The sequence below is a fragment of the Mchenga conophoros genome, linkage group LG17 (genome assembly GCF_057382185.1).
Source record: "Mchenga conophoros isolate Kocher_MC1m ecotype Shallow Benthic linkage group LG17, M_conophoros_male_GT1.1, whole genome shotgun sequence".
Lineage (NCBI taxonomy): Eukaryota > Metazoa > Chordata > Actinopteri > Cichliformes > Cichlidae > Mchenga > Mchenga conophoros.
In genome coordinates, this window is record NC_140542.1 from 7,465,615 (window position 1) to 7,484,206 (window position 18,592).

Below are 18,592 nucleotides of genomic sequence, written 5' to 3' on the forward strand. Positions count from 1 at the left end.
GTTGTAGATCCCTTTCTTTCTCCTTTCTCAGCCTCTCTTTCCTAGGCATTATGCTTGCTGAAATTAGTAAATAAATAGACCAAAATGTATGAGAACGAATAAGACTGACTGTGGTCATTACAAGAACAGGGCAGAATGGTCGTTTTCACAGGCAATTGGGAACTGCCTATTTTTCCTTTAGCAAATTAATGTGTTAATGTTGCCAATATGTTACACCAAAAAAAATTAACATGTCTAACCAGTGCTTCTCAAAACTTTTAACATGCACCACCCCCAACACCGTACCCTTCAAACTACCAATAACAACGTCACTGTTCTGTCACAATCAGGTCGGAATTGATGGAGAGTGGGGGTTGCCTAAATGGTTTAGGTTACATTTTAAATGTGTCGTTTTTTTGTTTATCCATATGGATGGATGGAGGGGGCAAGCTGGCAAAGTTTGTCATGTGCAGTTTCTGACAGGCTACTTCACAACAAAACAATTGCAGGTTGGTCTTAGAGGGCAAACAGAATAATTTCACTCGATTCATGGGTTACCTGACTGGTTGGGAAGGGAAAGAGCTGCCTGGGCGGAGGCCATTGTGGACTCCCGCCTTTGGCCTACATACCTGGGAGATGGTGAACACTTGCATCTCATTAACCGGCCTCTACTTACGGGAAGAAGTTAGACTGCTCTTTGCTGGATTGTTGCTTGACTCATGTTAGTGAAGTCCTGGCTAGGACACTAGTAATCTAGTTCTCTTGGATTTTGAATCTTGTGCTAACACGTCGTTTCCCTGTGTACAGACACCCTGGACCTGCCCTTGTTCCTTACAGAAATTCCCGGTACGAGAGAGGAGTGAGAGACTGGTGAGACGCCAAGAGAGACAGGAGGAGAGTGAGTGTGTTCCCCCTGCTTTTCCCTGCAGATTCCCTGGAGACCTGATCCCTGCACCCTTGTATATAGCACTTTGACACTGTCGCACATTTAACTTGGTCTAACACAGGGCCATATAGGTTTTTTCCCTCTTAAATAAACAACTTCATTTAGGAATTGCATTTTGTGTTTATTTGTGTCATCTTTGTCTAATATTTAAATGTATTCATCAAGGGTCATCAGTTCAGAGACTGTGACAGTTGAGACTGAGAACAAGAACGAAGTGAGACAGAGAAGCAGAATGGATGAATTCAGATGGATTCAAATGTTTTTATGTCTGATGCTGATGATTCAGATTGTAAGGTAAGAATACAGGAAACATTTTTATAGCAGTGAAATAATAATCGTATCAATATTATTACAATCACTTACCAATAACATGAATAAGACAGCTGAGCATGATCTGCTGTTTTAGGGAAGCATGTTTATAAAGTTGTTTCTAAATTGATTTTCACTCTTATTGTAAAAAGTGCTGTATTCTAATGTTTTTTATTGGTTTTCTTCAATGAAGATTGTTGATGACGTCATTCAGCCTCGTCTAAATGTGATGACCAGAATAACTGTGATGGTACTAAATGTTTTTTTATTTCAAGAAACTAACAGCACAGCTGATCAAACTTTGACAGATCGGTGAAAAGGCAACAACTAAACCAGACAGATTGATTATTGAGGTGAAATGTTCTCTCTCTGTTATAAAGTATTACCCTATTTACTCAGCAGGATGCAACACAGTGAAGTGTGAGGTGACTGATACACACAGGAAGAGTGCAGCCATTTACCTTCAGCCCTCAGCCCTCAGGTGAGGAAACAGGTGAGCTCACGATCAACTGTTTAAGATGACCTCAAATATTAGTTTGATAGATTTTAAATTTTTAAGATCTTTTTTTTTTCATTAACAACTTGTGAAATAATGACACACTTTTTGGTTTGGTTTTGTCATTTATTCAGCTGAAGCAAACACAACAAAGGAACCAGTGATTTAAAAAGGTGTGAAAATAATGGCTTGATTTGTGCCCCTTCTTCAAAGACACCCGAACCCTGTCGCTTTTTCACTGTCACCGTGTCACGTGAACACGCTTGCAGTTCATTTGTTGTGAGGCGTGTAGCAGCGGCATGACATAGGACTACTTGGAGTAGGCATAGTAGGCTAACTATAGCGACTGGGAGCCACGGCGGACAACACGGCAGCTCTTTCCCTTCCCAACCAGTCAGGTAACCCATGAATCGAGTGAAATTATTCTGTTTGCCCTCTAAGACCAACCTGCAATTGTTTTGTTGTGAAGTAGCCTGTCAGAAACTGCACATGACAAACTTTGCCAGCTTGCCCCCTCCATCCATCCATATGGATAAACAAAAAAACGACACATTTAAAATGTAACCTAAACCATTTAGGCAACCCCCACTCTCCATCAATTCCGACCTGATTGTGACAGAACAGTGACGTTGTTATTGGTAGTTTGAAGGGTACGGTGTTGGGGGTGGTGCATGTTAAAAGTTTTGAGAAGCACTGGTTAGACATGTTAATTTTTTTTGGTGTAACATATTGGCAACATTAACACATTAATTTGCTAAAGGAAAAATAGGCAGTTCCCAATTGCCTGTGAAAACGACCATTCTGCCCTGTTCTTGTAATGACCACAGTCAGTCTTATTCGTTCTCATACATTTTGGTCTATTTATTTACTAATTTCAGCAAGCATAATGCCTAGGAAAGAGAGGCTGAGAAAGGAGAAAGAAAGGGATCTACAACAGGCAGCCCAGGGAAGCAGTTCTCTGCTCTCCTGGATGAAAGCAAAGGAAAATGAAGATGAAAGGTCAGAGTCAAGGGCAGAGTCAGGTTCTATTTTAATGTTTTAATGTAACCTGCTCCTTGCAGTTAATTCTATTGAAAAATCTTAAAAGCTGTTCACACTTAGTTTTTAATGAACTTAATCAGCAGGCATTGAGCTAACTATTATTTTGTACCTACGAAAGTTATTTCTATGTTACAAGACTTGCAGTATGGGTTATTATTAAAACTATCTGTTTAAGCTTATTATTATGATAAATAATAATACTATTATTATTATTATTATTGTTCCATTGTAGTCAGTCACAGCAGGGAAGCAGCTCTATGCCATCTACCAGCATAGCAGAAGAGGGAGATATAGAAACAGATGAAGCCGCGACCAATGCAGCAACAGGTTCAGTTAGGCCTACAGACACTGATGTAGTGCTCTCTGAAGACCACAATGAGGAAGAACAGATCGATCACATAATGTCAAAGTTAGCAGCTTTACAATACCCAACAGATCCAACACACATCCATACATTTAAAATAAAGCGCAATGACAGATACGTTTCAATGTGCTGCAATGTGGGCCCATGTCAGCCTGATATACCTTACCCAAAAACTGAGGGGAGATCATTCCAGAAACAGTGGTTTTCTGCTAATGTGTGGCTGGAATACTCACCCACTGCTAATTCAATGCATTGTTTTAGTTGTCGGCTTTTCCTCTCGGATGAAAAATATAAAAGCAGAACAGCCTGGACAACTGATGGCATCAGAAAGTGGAGTACTGCTCTTGAAAAAATCAAACAACACTCCAGCGCAGAGATGCACATGACAAGCATGGTTAGATGGATCAATTTCCAGAAAAAGGCCCTTCAGTCTGCATTTGATGTTTCAGACGTAAAAGGGGTGGAAGTTAGAGAGCGAGAGAGGCAGACAAACAAAGAAATCCTGACAAGATTAATTGACCTAACAGTGTATCTTGCACGTCAGGGACAAGCATTCCGAGGTCATGATGAGAGTGAGTCCAGTGATAACCGTGGCAATTTTCGTGAATTAGTCAATGTATTTTCCCGCTACGATAGTGTGCTGAAAATGCATTTGGAAAAAATTGCCACAGTTAAAGCCACCAAGACAAGGCCCCAGGTGTCACTGCTTTCCAACAGAAGTCAAAATGACATCATTGCAGCACTAGGAACTTACATCAGGAAGGAGATACAACGTGAAATAAAAGAGGCTGAAATGTATTCCATTCTACTTGATGAAACCTCTGATGTTTCACACAAAGAGCAAGTGTCATTTGTTGTGCGATATTTTCATCATATGCAAATAAAGGAGAGATTCATCGAAGTGTGCAATGTTGATACAACTACAGGCCAGGAGCTGGAGAATACAGTGTTCTTGCTTCTGCAAAAGAATGGCCTAGAGATGAAGAACATGTATGGTCAAGGCTATGATGGAGCAGCCAACATGAGTGGCATGTATAAAGGTCTCCAAGCTAGAATCCGTGCACACAATGAGAAGGCCCTCTATGTGCACTGCAAAGCCCATTGCCTCAATTTGGTACTAGTGGAGGCATCAAAGTCCAGCAAGCATTTTGTGACATTTTTCAACTTGGTGGAGAAATTGTATGCCTTTTGCTCAGGCTCCCCAAAGCGTCATGCTGCCTTGGTCAAATTTCAGGAGTCTCTCTTTCCTGGACAACGTGTTATGGAGCTCCAGCAGCTGTCAGATACTCGATGGGCTTGCAGGGAAAAAGCACTGAAGGCACTTCAGAGAAATTTGAAAGCCATTTTGATGCTCCTTGATGACATCAGTGACAGTGACCCACCTAACCTGGCCCAAGGTGATGCTCAGATGTACAGAAATGCCATTAATTTTATGTTCATTCTCTGCATGGAAATCACCACACCAGTATTCGAAGTCACTGCTTTGGCATCAGATTCTCTGCAGGAAGAAGGGTTGGACCATTCCACTGCCTACAAGGTAATTGATGGTGTGCTTCACACATTGCAAACCATGAGGTCTGAGGAGAAATTTGGAGAGATATTTAGATGTGCATCAGAGAAGGCAGAGAGTTTCAACATTCCAGTACCTACCGTGGTGCCTGGTCAGGAGAGAAAGCGGAAAGTTCCAGTGCGTTTCCAACACAGCACCACAGTGTCTCAAGTAGGTGCTCAGTTTGAGTCAGTGGAGGCATATTTCAGGAGTGGTGTATATTTCACCTTTCTGGACATCATGACTGGGGAACTGAACAGGAGGTTCAAAGGGGACAATACTGGAAGCCCAACGGCCAGAATCATTCAGTCCTTCCAGCCCTTAACTGTGCATGCTAACTGGGTAGGCCCACCAAACCCAGAAGCCATTGAAGCTGTCCACATCCTCTGTGAATTCTATGGAGAAGATGAGGACCAGCTCAAAACAGAATTAAAGGTCTTCCACTCCAGCTTTAGTTCAAAAGACCTCAGAGAAATATTTCTGATACTGAGGGAAAACAATGGCCAGCTGATCTTTCCTGCCTTTGTCAAAATGATTCAGATCTACGCAACACTACCAGTGACAACTGCGACAGTTGAAAGATCCTTTTCAAAGCTAAAAATAATCAAAAATAAACTAAGAAGTTTGTGTGGAGAAGAAAGGTTGTCTGATCTCCTCTTGTTGGCCATTGAGAAAGATGTGGAGATCAATTACAACGAGGTCATCAACATCTACAAAGACATGGCACCAAGAAGGATGCTTCTTTAGAGCAGTACACTCCATTTAATGGACACTTGAGAATATGTATGTATATAGTTTAGAGTTGGATACAGATTTTATCTTTTTGTGGTGTGATTTTTGATTTTTAGAGAATGTTTTGAAATAAAAGTCAAATTGCATTTAACCTGTGCGATTTTTTTTATTATAAAAAGAAAAGGTTTTCCACATATGCAAAAAGTGCCCTTTTTTCCCCCTGGAGCACTTGCCCCCCAAAATGTCTGTGCACGCCACTGCTAATTGTTATAGTCACTGTGCACGACAAGAAAGCATTTGACATGGTGAACTGCTGCCACGGTTTTAGAGAGACGTCTGTTTGTAATTAGAAGTAGTTGTTCTGTTTAATTTGGGGTTTTTCTCCTTTGCTTCTGCGTAGAAGACGACCAATCTGCACATCGAGAAGCTGTCCTGTCTTCAGCTAGGAGTCCTTCTCCAGCTGCTGCACATGCTAACAGGCAAAACATCAGGGAGTAATACAAGCTTTTAATGCTTATGTGAACCACAGGCGTGCTTATAATGTATCAACCTGCAGTGAGACTGTAAAAGCAAAATCTTTCTTGATTTAATTTTCATTGCACAAATAATAACAGATTCAGGAATGTATTCAAGGAAGAGACTGGCAAAGAAAGAGTGGGATAGTCAGGGAGCTGAAGGAAGGAGTACTAAAAGGCTAGGTGCACAGCAAAGAGAGAGGTGTCACTGGCACAGGAAAAGGCTTGTAGTGAGTTGTATGTGAGGCTGGACACTAAGGAGAAAATGATTTTTAATGAATGGCAAGGCACATAAATTGTCCTGGAAGAGAGTAACCAAGTATAGAGATGGAAATGTGCTAATGTGAAGAATGTGTGTTGAGAAGAGAGAAGGAGTACTTTGGATGAAAATTGAATTAGAGAAGGAAGCGAGGCAACTCTGAAGAGGATGGAGACGGGAGGCATAGAGAGGGTAGGAGTGAAGGCTATGATAAGGTGCGAAGAGAGTAACTGTGGTGCTGGATTTGTGGATGTAGTGAAGGTGGACATGCAGGGGGTTGGTGTGACTGAGGAGGATGCTAGAAATAGAGAGATGGAGGCGGATGATCCACTGTAGCGACCTCTAAAGGGAGCAGCCGAAAGAAGAAGAAGCACAAATAATTCTAATCATGCTTTTCTTTTATTCTCAGTACTAAGCTATGTAAAGGAAGTCAAGGTTGTTTCCTCCTACAATCACTTTGTAGATGGTTTAGACTTGTTTAGATTGGTGCTCTGTCTCCCTTTATCCAAACTAAAACTTTGATGGGTTTTTTTTATCTTCACTAAACATTTTTTTGCTTTGTGTTTATTATTGTGCTACTGCAAGTATTTCATATATTAGTCAGTTGATTGTTACTGTAGGGCAGCTCTAGGACAATCGCTGATGTGATGTAGCTTGCTTTTATCCAGCAGATACGACATCTCATGAGGAGGTTCGAACCCTGTACCCTGACCTTCCCACTGACGCACAAAGTCTGGACATCCAGAAGCAGGCCCTTCTACGTGAACAACAGCACAACAGTTTCTATTTCTTTTAATATTAGAAGTCAGTTATTCATTAATGAATACAAATGGTGACTGAAGTTATTTAGACAGGACATTAAACAATAAACTTCCAATAAATTATGAACAATGTGTGACTGAATGTGTTCAGTGAAAGACTTTGAAAATATCGCAGCATAAAACCAGTGTAAAAGTACTCAGACTACTTTTGGGGGTATTTATTTGATGATGCAACCAGAAAATGTGCAGGTTGTGAGTTTAACATTTTCAACACTGGAGAAGAAGTACATGTACACAGACTAGCTAATGACAAACATTTTTTTTAAATTAACCTTTATTTAAACAGGTTGTTCATTTTTCTGAGCTTACCTGGTGTCTAGTTTCGGTGGCAGTAGCATAAGCAGAGAAGACCCAGACCTTACTCTCCCGAGCCAGCTCCTCCATTATTTGGGGGACACTGAGGCATTCTCTGCTGAGTGCTGTGATCTCCCCAACATGTCCTGGGTGTGTCCTGTCTGTCCTGGTGGGACATGCCTGGAACATCTCACCCAGGAGGCGCTCAAGAGGCACCCTTGTCAGATGCCTGAACCTCCTCAACTGGCTCGTTTAGATGTAGAGGAGTAGCAGTTAACTCGGAATGAGACAGACAGCACCTACTGCTGGGGTGGGCCTACAGGAGGGAGAGCTCATGTCGTCTCTTCAGGACACATCACTGGACCCCAAGAAGCTCTCCCCTGAGCTCCCTTTGGCTGCTGGGGTCGGCATACGTTCAACTTTAAAATCACTCTTGGTTCTTGGCTAGCTTTGTGTTAGCATCCTTTGTGTACTGATGCTTGCAAGAAGCTAAAGTTGCTTTGGCAGAATTTTCTTTCTCATATATGCACACATAAGGAGAGAGATGTTTTATAAGCTTTAGTCATCACCGTGCACTTTTCCTGATTCACACAAAATACAGCAATCTGGCACCTTCCCACAGGGTCTTGCACGAGTATTAAACATGTTCATTTGTGCTTTGGACTGTCACCAGATTTCTTCTAGAAGTTTCTTGCCAGTCAGCAACTATCTTGGCAACACCACTTGAGTTTGTGTGTTGCATGCTAACACCATTATCATATGTGTAATAATACTAAAGCTTCATCTTATGCACACACAAAAAACAAATATGGCTCCTTCGTGCAGGGTTTTCTGGTATGTTCATTTATGCTTCCCAATTTAAAAAAAAGAAAAAAAAAAGAAAAAGCAAACTTCTTGCTTCTCAGCCACTGCGGCCACATCCTCACTGTTTTTTAGACAGTTATATAAACATACTGTGAGTGAGTCATAAGCTTAAATACAATAGTTGAAGGAACAAAAACTTAATGTTTAAAAATACCAGTCAAATCTGATTAAAGTAAATAAATAATAAGTATACAATGTAGTTTTAAGACTTATCTCAATGTTTCGTAACATTAATGTTCTATGAACTCGTGAGTCCAGAAATCTGAATGTCATGAAAAGTATTTATTATTCGTGTATTATTATTTTACAATACAAGGTTGTTTTTCTCCTGATACTTCATGCAAACCACATTTCTCCAGGCCGGTCCTAATCAGCTTACTCAGTATCACTAGATCCAATGCTGCTCCTCCAGCACAGCACACAAAAGTAGGAGAGACCGGAGATGCCATGGCTTAGTTAGGAGACTGTTTGCTTCAAGGCCACTAGAAGGTGCTGCCATAAAACTACAATAAATGAATTGACCTTTTGACCTGCTCACACTCTTTTATGCAAAACCCTGCTGATGTTACACACACACACACATAAAGAGATTCTAGGTCTGACCAACCGTCTCCGCCGTGGGCAAAAAGATGACAGTCAATAAAATTCTAAAATTTTATTTATAAACACAATGAATAATAGTTAAAAGTCCAGTGTCCCATTTAGGTACAAAGTAAAAACACACAGTCCAAGGCCAGAGCCAGCTATGCCACAAAGCCAGTTGCACTCCACACGTTGTTCACTTCAACAGGGGTAGCAATTGTCCTCTGAGACCCACCACCCTGTAAGTAGAAAGCCTGCACAGAGCGACAAAATAAGACAATTCACTATATAATTCACAGCCCATCCATCCCAAACATATCAGATCATTAGAGGTTTTGTCACATTACATACCTGCACTGAGAGACAAAATAAGACTAATGACGCTAAATTTAATTACGGGTCATGGACAGCCTTCATAAATGCTCATATTACTCACCCACACTGAATTCCAGCACAGGTTCATCTGGGTCCTGACTATTTCCTGCAAAATAACACAAACGTCATCAGAACATTAAGTCAGAGAAACAACATTTGGAGCTTTTGTACATGATAAATTATACTGCAGTAGTAAAACAAAGTCAAGCAGCAGTACATTTATTAAAATCACCTTCAGCTGTAATATTTAAACTGATTTAGTGTCAATTTAGATTATGTTTAGATTAAAATGAAACTAGTACCCTTGTAATGTCTTTTTAAATTAGAGGTAAATATTTGTATATTTTTTTACATAATATAATTATATTTACTGGATTTTCTCTCTATTGTAGTTTAATATTATAGTTATTACTTGTTTTTTATTGACTTGTCTTGTTTTTACAATGATTTGCTTTGACTGCAGCCTTTAAAGAAAAGACTATCTGTTCAGTAACTATCCATCAGACTGGGTCCATGTTACCAGCCAAATGGGTAATAATTAAAGTAAGTTTTGAATTACGTATATTTGGGTGTTTAGGTGACACTTTTGCAAAAAAAATTATATAATTAGGTTTAAAAAAACTAAACATGTATGTATTTAAAAACAATAAGTGTGTTAGAATTACTACAGCAACAGGTTGTAGCTCACTGTACTGTTTTTGAGCACAACTTTGGTGCTTTTGCCTCATTTTTAAATCAGTGATCCCAGTAGCACAGTCTAAGCAGAGACCTCAGTGCTTGGCAAACAATCAATAGAATCAATATAATTATTAAAAAGAAACAAAATAAATGCCAACCATATAAAAAACATAAACTTAAAGAAAAAACTAAACTTGATTTTATGTCTTTAGGCTATTGTTAACAGCAAGCATGAGGTTAGTGCATATGTATTATTATTGGAAAGATTACTGCAAAGAAAAAAAAGTTGAACCAGGAGGGGGCGATATTGCTCTTCTTACAATGAGTTACATGCAGGCTATTACTTACCGTGTCACTCACATTTATTTCACAAATTAGCTGAACCCACTTAATTCGATTTAATTGTATTTATGCAGAGCTGAATCACAACAACATTCTCCTCGAGGTGGTATAGATTGTAAGGTAGAAAGTCTACAATTAAAAAGAAAAAACCTCAATACAGTGGGAAGGAACAACTCACTTTTAACAGGAAGCACCCTCTGGCAGAACCACGGTCAGGGAGCAAACTATCAAACTACGAGGTCTTTAAAATAAGGGTTCCACAGTGTCACAGTTTTCTGCATATAGTCGATTAATAAATGTTGAGAAAACAACTAATCGATTCAAATTTTTTATTTGAACAAGTATCAAATTGATTTTCACAGAAGCGTTCAATGGAACAAATACATAAATGGTAAACTGACTGCTTTTTATATAGGGTTTTTGTATTTTGCTCGTGCATTAAAAAGCGCTTTATACAACATGCCTCATTCACCTATTCACCCAAACATTATTACAAGCACCTTTTCTACAATTAAGCTAAACATGCATAAAATGTTAGCAGTGGAGATTTGGCACCTGAAAGGACCCCCTTTGATCCACTCCTAGTTTGAGTCTATTTACATTTAAATACTGATACTTCAATTTTGCCTTGGTTTGAGCTCCATAAAGCAGGCAAACCAGAATTAATCACAGAAGGCAAAAACACTGAAACTACGTTTTAAGCTGCGAGCCAAACAAACCAAAGGTAACCGTGTTTTGAAAAGAGCTATGAAGAGAAACAGACAGACTACTGTAATTTCTCAATAAAATGTCGCTTATTATCGCTCACTCTCAAGAACAAAAACGTGAGTAATTTTCCAGTAGCTCACCATATTTGGGATCTTCTAACATCCACACTTCATGTTTAAACGGTGGTGCGGAGGCGGTGTACCGTCGCAGGACGGATGTAGCATTCAGCGCGGTGTGCCTTTTTTTCAGTTGCTAAGCAACAGATTTGTCCCGCCCCCTTTCGTTATGACGAGCCGGGCCAGTCCTTTGACTGGTGACGTTACAAAGAAACCGACCTTATATATAGACCTGGCTGTTCAGTTGAAACGCATTCATACAGCGGGACAGCAGCGCTTTAAACGTTCAAACACGGAGTTTAACACAAAACAACATTTTAGGCATAAAAAACAAAAAAGTGAAATGGCAAGCTCAAACTGTAACACAATGACAAATGATGAAACAGTTCAGACCAATCGGGATAATTCTACAGTACATGCTTTAGTATCCCTCTTGAATAACTTGTTCAGTGATTTTTCGTACAAGCAGTGGGAAGAGCTTACCTCAGGCTATCCGGATTGCCTCACCGCTAAGCGGCTTGCAGGTTTTGTAGAGGACGTAATGGACCTGTGTGAACAGTCAGGAGCAGTATCACCACTGAGGTCTTCCCAGAACTCCCCTGTACATCAAAACTGTTCTGTCCACACCACCACTGGCAAAACGTTTTTGTCACCTGTGAAATTTTTGGACGATTCTGCTGAGCAGGAGTTTGATACAGCACAGAATATAGATGCTAACAGCCAAGAAACAGCTAACACAGAAGAACGCTGTCAAAATGCTGACCAACACAGTGCTGCAAAAGCAGAAAACAATCCAATTCCAGATCCCCAGCAGCAGAAATCCTGTGTTGAACATGAAGCCAGCATCCCACCGTTAACAAACATAAGTCAAACGGAGTCATATAAAAAGATACAGAATCACAGATCTTCTGTAGACTGTGAGCCACCTGAAAACACCTTAGACTTTGAAAGGTGGTTAGAGACATTAATTCAGGCTGTGCTTTCAAAGCTTGGTAAACTTTTAAAGTGCCCTCATTCTCACCAAAAACGTTTGTTGGATCTACTCTTGGACAAATTCAAGTGGATGGATTTGCATTTAGACCGAAAAGTGCAGAATTATTTTGACTGCATTGCTAATGCCATTTTCACTGATATTTGTGACAAATTACATAAAGTGTCACTAATATCATTGGGGAGGAGTGGGGAGGAGGATTCAATGAATTTAATGGGACAACCAATATTTAATATCATAACTACTTCAGTATTCCAAGAACACCTGTTGGCAGTAACAATTATCGATAGACTGGAATCATATGAAAAGAAAGAAAGATGCAGACTTTCAGTGGAAAGCTTTGTGGAAGGACTGATTTCCCGGGTTGCAAAAAAATCAGGCACAGTCTTCATCATTGAAGATGCTGAAGCTATCTCCAACCGGCTTACCATGAAAATCTGGACTGAAATCAGGGCAGAATACGACAAAATCCCCCCAGAGAAGTTCAAGAAACTCAGCGAGAGGGTTTTCAAATCCCTCTGTAAAAGATGGAAGCATGCAGCGGTTATTGTGACATTCTGGCAATTAAACGTCCAAGATCTTGATGAAGATATTGTTAAAACTTTCAAAAGAAAGATATTCACAGAACCAAGTTGCATATCTAAGTGCTTCTCATCGGTGCGTGCATTTTTTGGGAGGTTTAAGGGAGGAAACAAAGTTTCCCCTTTATAGTGACATCGTGATATCAACAGCAAGATATTTTCTAAAACTCACTGGACACTTTAAATTAGCTAGTTTTACATTTAGATCAGATCAAGTCATTTTTGAAATCCCCAGGAATGGTCGCGGCAGATGGCCACCCCGCCCTGAGCCTGGTTCTGTCGAAGGTTTCTTCCTCTTAAAAGGGAGTTTTTCCTTCCCACTGTCGCCTCGTGCTTGCTCAGAGGGGTTTGTTCTTTTGGGGTTTTCTTTTTAATACTGTAAGTTGTTACCTTACAGTGTGAAGCACCTTGAAAACACCATTGTTTCCTTTGGTGCTATACAGATTGAAGTGACTTGCACTGACAACATAACTAAGCTGGGACTTTAATTTAACATCAATAAAATTATAAAAATATTACATCTTGATTTCTGCTTGTTTTCATTGTCTGTGACTTAATGAATACAAATGTGTAATTTAACAGATTTTTTCTTTATGTTAGTCTGACCGGTGATTCCACGTTGGCCTTAGGTGTTGGCGCGGATACGCTGCAGCCCCTGAGCCATTAATGGCCCAGCACACTACAGTAAAAACAAAACAACAGCCATCTCTCCAACTAGGAAAGGAAAATAATAAACTGCCTCCTTGGAGGCAACCTGACTCAAAACAGTTGCAGTCCAACTCAGACCGACTGCAATCACTCTCAGGCAGATTGATGAAGATCTGCAAATAACTGTTGTCTAATTTATAAACGCAGACAGATTGCCAACACGTCTGTTTACAATAGAGGACTGTACTTACATGGTTGCAAACTGGTTGTTGTCTTGCTTATATGAAAACATTGCTTTGGAGCAATGAAACTCAAACACATTCATTTTAAAAATGCCTCAAAATGAAATTTTGAAATATTTGGCTTTATGCTTTGAAAGTGCCGTTGTGAGTGGGAGTGTGAAATCCTTACTTGATGTGTTCCCTTTGCCTTTACTGTTTTCAGTTTTATTTGTCATATGCAAGTTAGCACAGGGTCAACATTGCAATGAAATGTGTTTGACGAGCAGCAGTCACTCAGCAGCATGGTACAGTAGAAATATAATAAAATATAATAAAATAAAAAATAGAAAAATAGTAAAGAGCAAAATATTAGAGAGACGTGGTAAAAGAGAAAAGATGACTAAATATATATGTATCTATAAATATAAATATATGTACACTAGTGATTAAATAAGAAAATCTTGAAAAGAAATATGACGGGAGGCCAAATGGGATGTTGCACAGGAATGAGCAGCAGAAAATTACAGTATTACTCAGACTTTTAATAGTCATATTGTCAGTTTTGGCCGACGGTCATGGGTCACTTCCACTAAAATAGCACGAGACTGGAGTAAAATGTACTTTATTAATGAGAACACATGGTGATACAGCAAAGAATCCAACCCTTCTGAAAAGCAAATGGCTTCCTGTCATACTCTACCTGATTCAGGTGAGCATCTGGAATAGACCAAGTCTGGGGGTCAGCAAACCAAAGGAAAACAAAACCCTCCCCATAAGAAAACCACTACAATATAACCAACACATCATAGACATATGAAGATTTGGAACAAGTCCTATAAATAATTCCATAACATATAAACTTCAGTCTCTTCTATATACATTAAAACAGCGGTCCCCAACCTTTTTTGCGCCACGGACCGGTTTATGCCCGACAATATTTTCATGGACCGGCCTTTAAGGTGTCACAGATAAATACAACAAAATAAAACTAGTACCGGTACCGGAAAAAAAGAAGATTTATTCATAACACACGTGAAAGACCCAGGAAAACAGAGTTAACGATAAAAACGATAACAAAATAACGATAAAAACTCTGAAAACCATACATTTCACACCCGAGCCTCATCTCTCGACCAAACGACGGTCCGTGGCCCGGCGGTTGGGGACCGCTGCATTAAAACACCTTAACCACACAGTTAGGTTTCAGCCCTCGCTGACTCAGAACAAAGTAAGACAATCAGAGTTCGATTGGTTTTTACTTGTGCAGGGGAAGCCTGGTCAGATTCTCAGAGTTGCAAGCTCTACACCCAAACTCAGACAACTCCAACTCCAGCCTTTTATTGAATGAAAACAGTTACACAACCGCCCATTGTAAACCCCATATGTTGTGTGGTAAAAGCTAAGGCACTGTGTGTGTGTGTGTGTGTGTGTGTGTGTGTGTGTGTGTGTGTGTGTGTGTGTGAGAGAGTGTATGTGTGTCTGTATACGTGACTTCCTGGTTACAAACGTTTTAACCGCATCTCTAGTCATAAAAGGGTATCTCCCCTCAACCTCGTATATGGCTTAACCTCTTTAACAGTCCACCATTTACATGGTGAGCCCATACTGTAAAGGGCAGGAAGTGAACATTCCTTACCAAATAAGGAAACCAGAATCTTACATAGATTGGGCCTGCAGTTGAAAACTATAGCTAGTAACATCCCCAACATCCTACATGTGGGGGAGGAACAGAAAAATATCTGAACATACAGTTCAAGACAAGGTCCAAGCACAATAATGACAACTTTTAACAAAATCACTCCAACACACACTCCCCTAGCCTGGCACATTGGTTTGCTCCAGGAGCTCATAAGCAGGTGATTGAGCTGCTTTTACTCTTTACAAAGTGAGTACTGTTAACACTTCTCTTTTTACATATACAGCTAATTTAGGTTACAGACAAATGTTTAAATGTGAACAGCTCTAACACGGGTTCTTTTCCTGACACAGGTAGGATGGCCAGTCCCCCTGTCTCTTCACCTTTCACGAGTCACTTAAATAACAACCCAAAAAACCTAATAAAGATCACAATCAACCAGTGTGTGTTTTTCTTCATTATGGTTTTTAAATACAAATCAGTCAGTCAATTAATAAAAATACAAGTAAGGGTAATGGAACCCCTGGTCTCCATTACACACATAAATACCATAAAGACACTAAGTCGTAGAGCTCTGAACTCCTTGCTTTTATGATATTTACACTTCTTCTTGGCCTTCTCCTTCACTCTGAGTCACTGCAGGATAAACGCATCAGCTCAGACATTCAATAATTAAAATATGTGTAGGTGACCGTTTGGCAGAAGACGATGTCGAGGCGGTACTGCAGTGACACGTCCGTGGCTATCGTCGGGGCGGTGTCCTGCATCAGCAGGAAGTCCATAGACTTCTTGGCTTTGTTGCTCATCGTGGCTCTGTAGTCCGTGGGCGTGGCCTGCAAAAAGTGTAAATAAACCATCAGAGACCAAACACAAATATGCCTTCTAACCACTAGTTTAGACAACATCTTGCAAAGAGTGTGTATTTCAGAGTGCAGTTGTTTTTAAATTTGACAGAAACAGAAAAAAAGACGGAACAGAAGGACAACAGGGAAAGCAGAAGCACCGACACACTGAAATCTTTTAGGGTCAAGCTCCAGAACTAGCCACAAATCCTGCTGGAAAGAACCTAAAAATACTTAAAAATACTTGCAGAGATCTAATGGAGCCGTTAACTCAAAAGCCTGGTGTCAGGCATGTTCTTTAATAAATAAGAAACGAGCTGATATGTTACAGACCCCAGTCTTTACGTAAAGAAAAAGCTGACATTTAGAGCGGTCTCGCAGCAGATTTTAAAACAGTGACACTGATTTGTGGGGTTTTTGTGCACAAATTTGAACCTTTTTGTTTTATCCATGTCCTTGAACACAGCTTGTGACTTGGGCGCTTTCATATGTACCGATTCATTTAGGTTTGTGCACTGAGGCCAGATTTAGGTATTAAAAACGAGTCAGTCATAACACTTCTTACATTAGTTAAAAAGCTGAGCTTACACTAAACCAACATTTAAATTTCCCCTTGTGGGACTAATAAAGGTATATCATATCATATCATTACTACAGTATTGCTGCAACATTGTAAAGACAAAGATGACACACGGACCAGACATAAAACACTGAACACTTTTTAAAGAAGAGTCATTTAAGAGTATTTTCTCTAGAATAAAGTCAGCTGATATGGTGAAGGAAAAATCTGCTCACGAATCCTCCAACTTTTTAAAAGTAAGGAGTGACCTGAGCTGGAAATCAACATGAGAGGGATGACTCAAGAAGAAGAAGAAGCAACAAGAAAAGAAAAACAGAGTTCAGAGTCTAGTTAAGATATTAAGCTGTATCCACAATGTGTGCCAAGAAACTAAGCTTGTCTGTTCTCATGCTAAAGAAATAAAAAATCTGGAATCAGAAAACAGCCAATAACTGCTGATCAACTCACCCACTCCTCTTCGTGCCAGTCCACGTGCAGTGACGACTGGCTGTTGTGACCGCTGTACTTTGCTCTCAGCGTATCCTGGTCATTGCGGAGCACTACTTGTTCAGACTCAGCGGAAGGAGAAGCTTTGGTTGCGATGTACTCGCCCCGTACTGCGTTCAGGGCCTAAATAGCTGAAGCTAGCAGCTTGCAGCCGCACACTGTCACCAGCTGACGGGTCTGAAAGGAAGAGGGTATGAATGAAATATGAAGCGTCCCCACGTAACGTCAAACACTTTTAGTACCTTGTCAGCCAGACTGGCGAGCGATTGGTCTTTGGCAGCTTGAGATAGCCTCTGCGTAATAGCTGACCTGAGTCTTCTGCGTGTTGACGTGGGCGATGATCTCTTTGGCTCGGACAGTGTCCTGGGGTATGTGGATGATGACTGAGCTGGAGAGGGCACTACTGCAGGGAACAAAGACACACAGACACGTCTTTATCCAAGCTGGGACTGAGGATACTCTTACACTCACCAGCCACTTTATTAGGTACATGTGTTCAAAAGCTTGTGGCAGCAATTTAGTGCATTTAGTCAAATAAAGACAATAGAGTGGCCTGCAGGTGTATATTTTTGTAATGTTTCTGTCTTATGCCTGAAATATGCTTCAGCAGGAAATATACGCTGTAACTGGAAACAACAGCGTGGAATGGACCGGTTTAGTGTTAAGAGGTGTTACATCTGAAGTTAGAACGTAAATTTCCTGCAGAAATCTAAATCAAGCTTCAGAGGTACTGTTCCAAAAATATAGGGAGGGACGTTACCCACCAGATGTAAAAACAAACACTGTCTGCATGCACATGCCTGCTCTCAACGAGCCTAATCGTGGCTTAGAAAAAACAAGGAGGAGCCGACTGCCGGGGACGGAGAGCGATACCACTCGCTTCACAAATTCAGACCATCTGTGTAGAAGAATTTTAGAAACGTCTCATTAATATTGTCAGGATTTGACTTGTTTTTGATAGACTTTAAAATGACTGAATTTATACAATGAGCAGTATTCATATACAACTTTGTGACAAAGGATTTGCTCATTTTAAGGTAACACACATTTTAGTTCTATATTAGTGAACACATCACCGATGCGCTACGTGCCCTTTTTTCCTTGCATTAACATGATAAGCTGTGCAAAACCCCATTCTTCCAGCTTAAAACTGAAAATACTTTGTTGTACAAATCTTAAGGATAAGATAAGAAGAACTTTATTTATCCCGAGGGAAATTCTTTAGTCATACACATACTCAATGCAGCAAGAGAGACAGAGGAATAAGATATACCATATATACAATAAGAATACTACTATTACAGTAATATACAGTAGAGAGTGATATTATACCCCTCTCGTCAAACTGACAGGTCATTAATTATTCATGAGCTCCGGAAGTAGGAAGTAATTAAGTAATAAAAATATGATATTCATAAAAATATGATATTCATAAAAATATGATATTCATAAAAATATAATTGATTATTTAGAAAGTTTCTTATATATCAAAATAGCATTCTTTTATTTCTTTAAGCAATTAATTTTTATTTTTTTATGCTCAAAAAACGCCATCTGGTGGCGGGTCAGTGTGTGTGTGTGTGCGCGCGCCCGCGCGCGCCCGAGGCTGTGTGTCTGGGCGCGCGGGGGCGCGCCCG

At 40.0% G+C, this 18,592-nt stretch overlaps 1 protein-coding gene and 1 long non-coding RNA gene across 2 annotated transcripts; one reads left to right on the top strand and one right to left on the bottom strand.

Moving 5' to 3' along the window:
- Positions 1-4,215: 4,215 nt before the first annotated feature.
- Positions 4,216-5,490, top strand: LOC146555013 (zinc finger MYM-type protein 1-like). Its single transcript, XM_085252500.1, has one exon. The coding sequence runs from the start codon at positions 4,397-4,399 to the stop codon at positions 5,429-5,431; it is 1,035 nt and encodes a 344-aa protein (XP_085108626.1). The 5' UTR covers positions 4,216-4,396; the 3' UTR covers positions 5,432-5,490.
- A 3,319-nt stretch (positions 5,491-8,809) lies between these two features.
- Positions 8,810-18,144, bottom strand: LOC146555014 (uncharacterized). Its single transcript, XR_014889146.1, has 6 exons — positions 17,720-18,144; positions 17,198-17,358; positions 16,917-17,132; positions 10,995-15,880; positions 9,188-9,232; positions 8,810-8,990 (listed from the first exon to the last, which is right to left on the bottom strand). It is a non-coding gene; the product is annotated as an uncharacterized LOC146555014 (long non-coding RNA).
- Positions 18,145-18,592: the final 448 nt, after the last annotated feature.

Coding starts and splice junctions, on each gene's coding strand:
- LOC146555013 (XM_085252500.1), top strand. CDS start 4,397: ATGGAGCTCCAGCAGCTGTCAGATACTCGATGGGCTTGCAGGGAAAAA.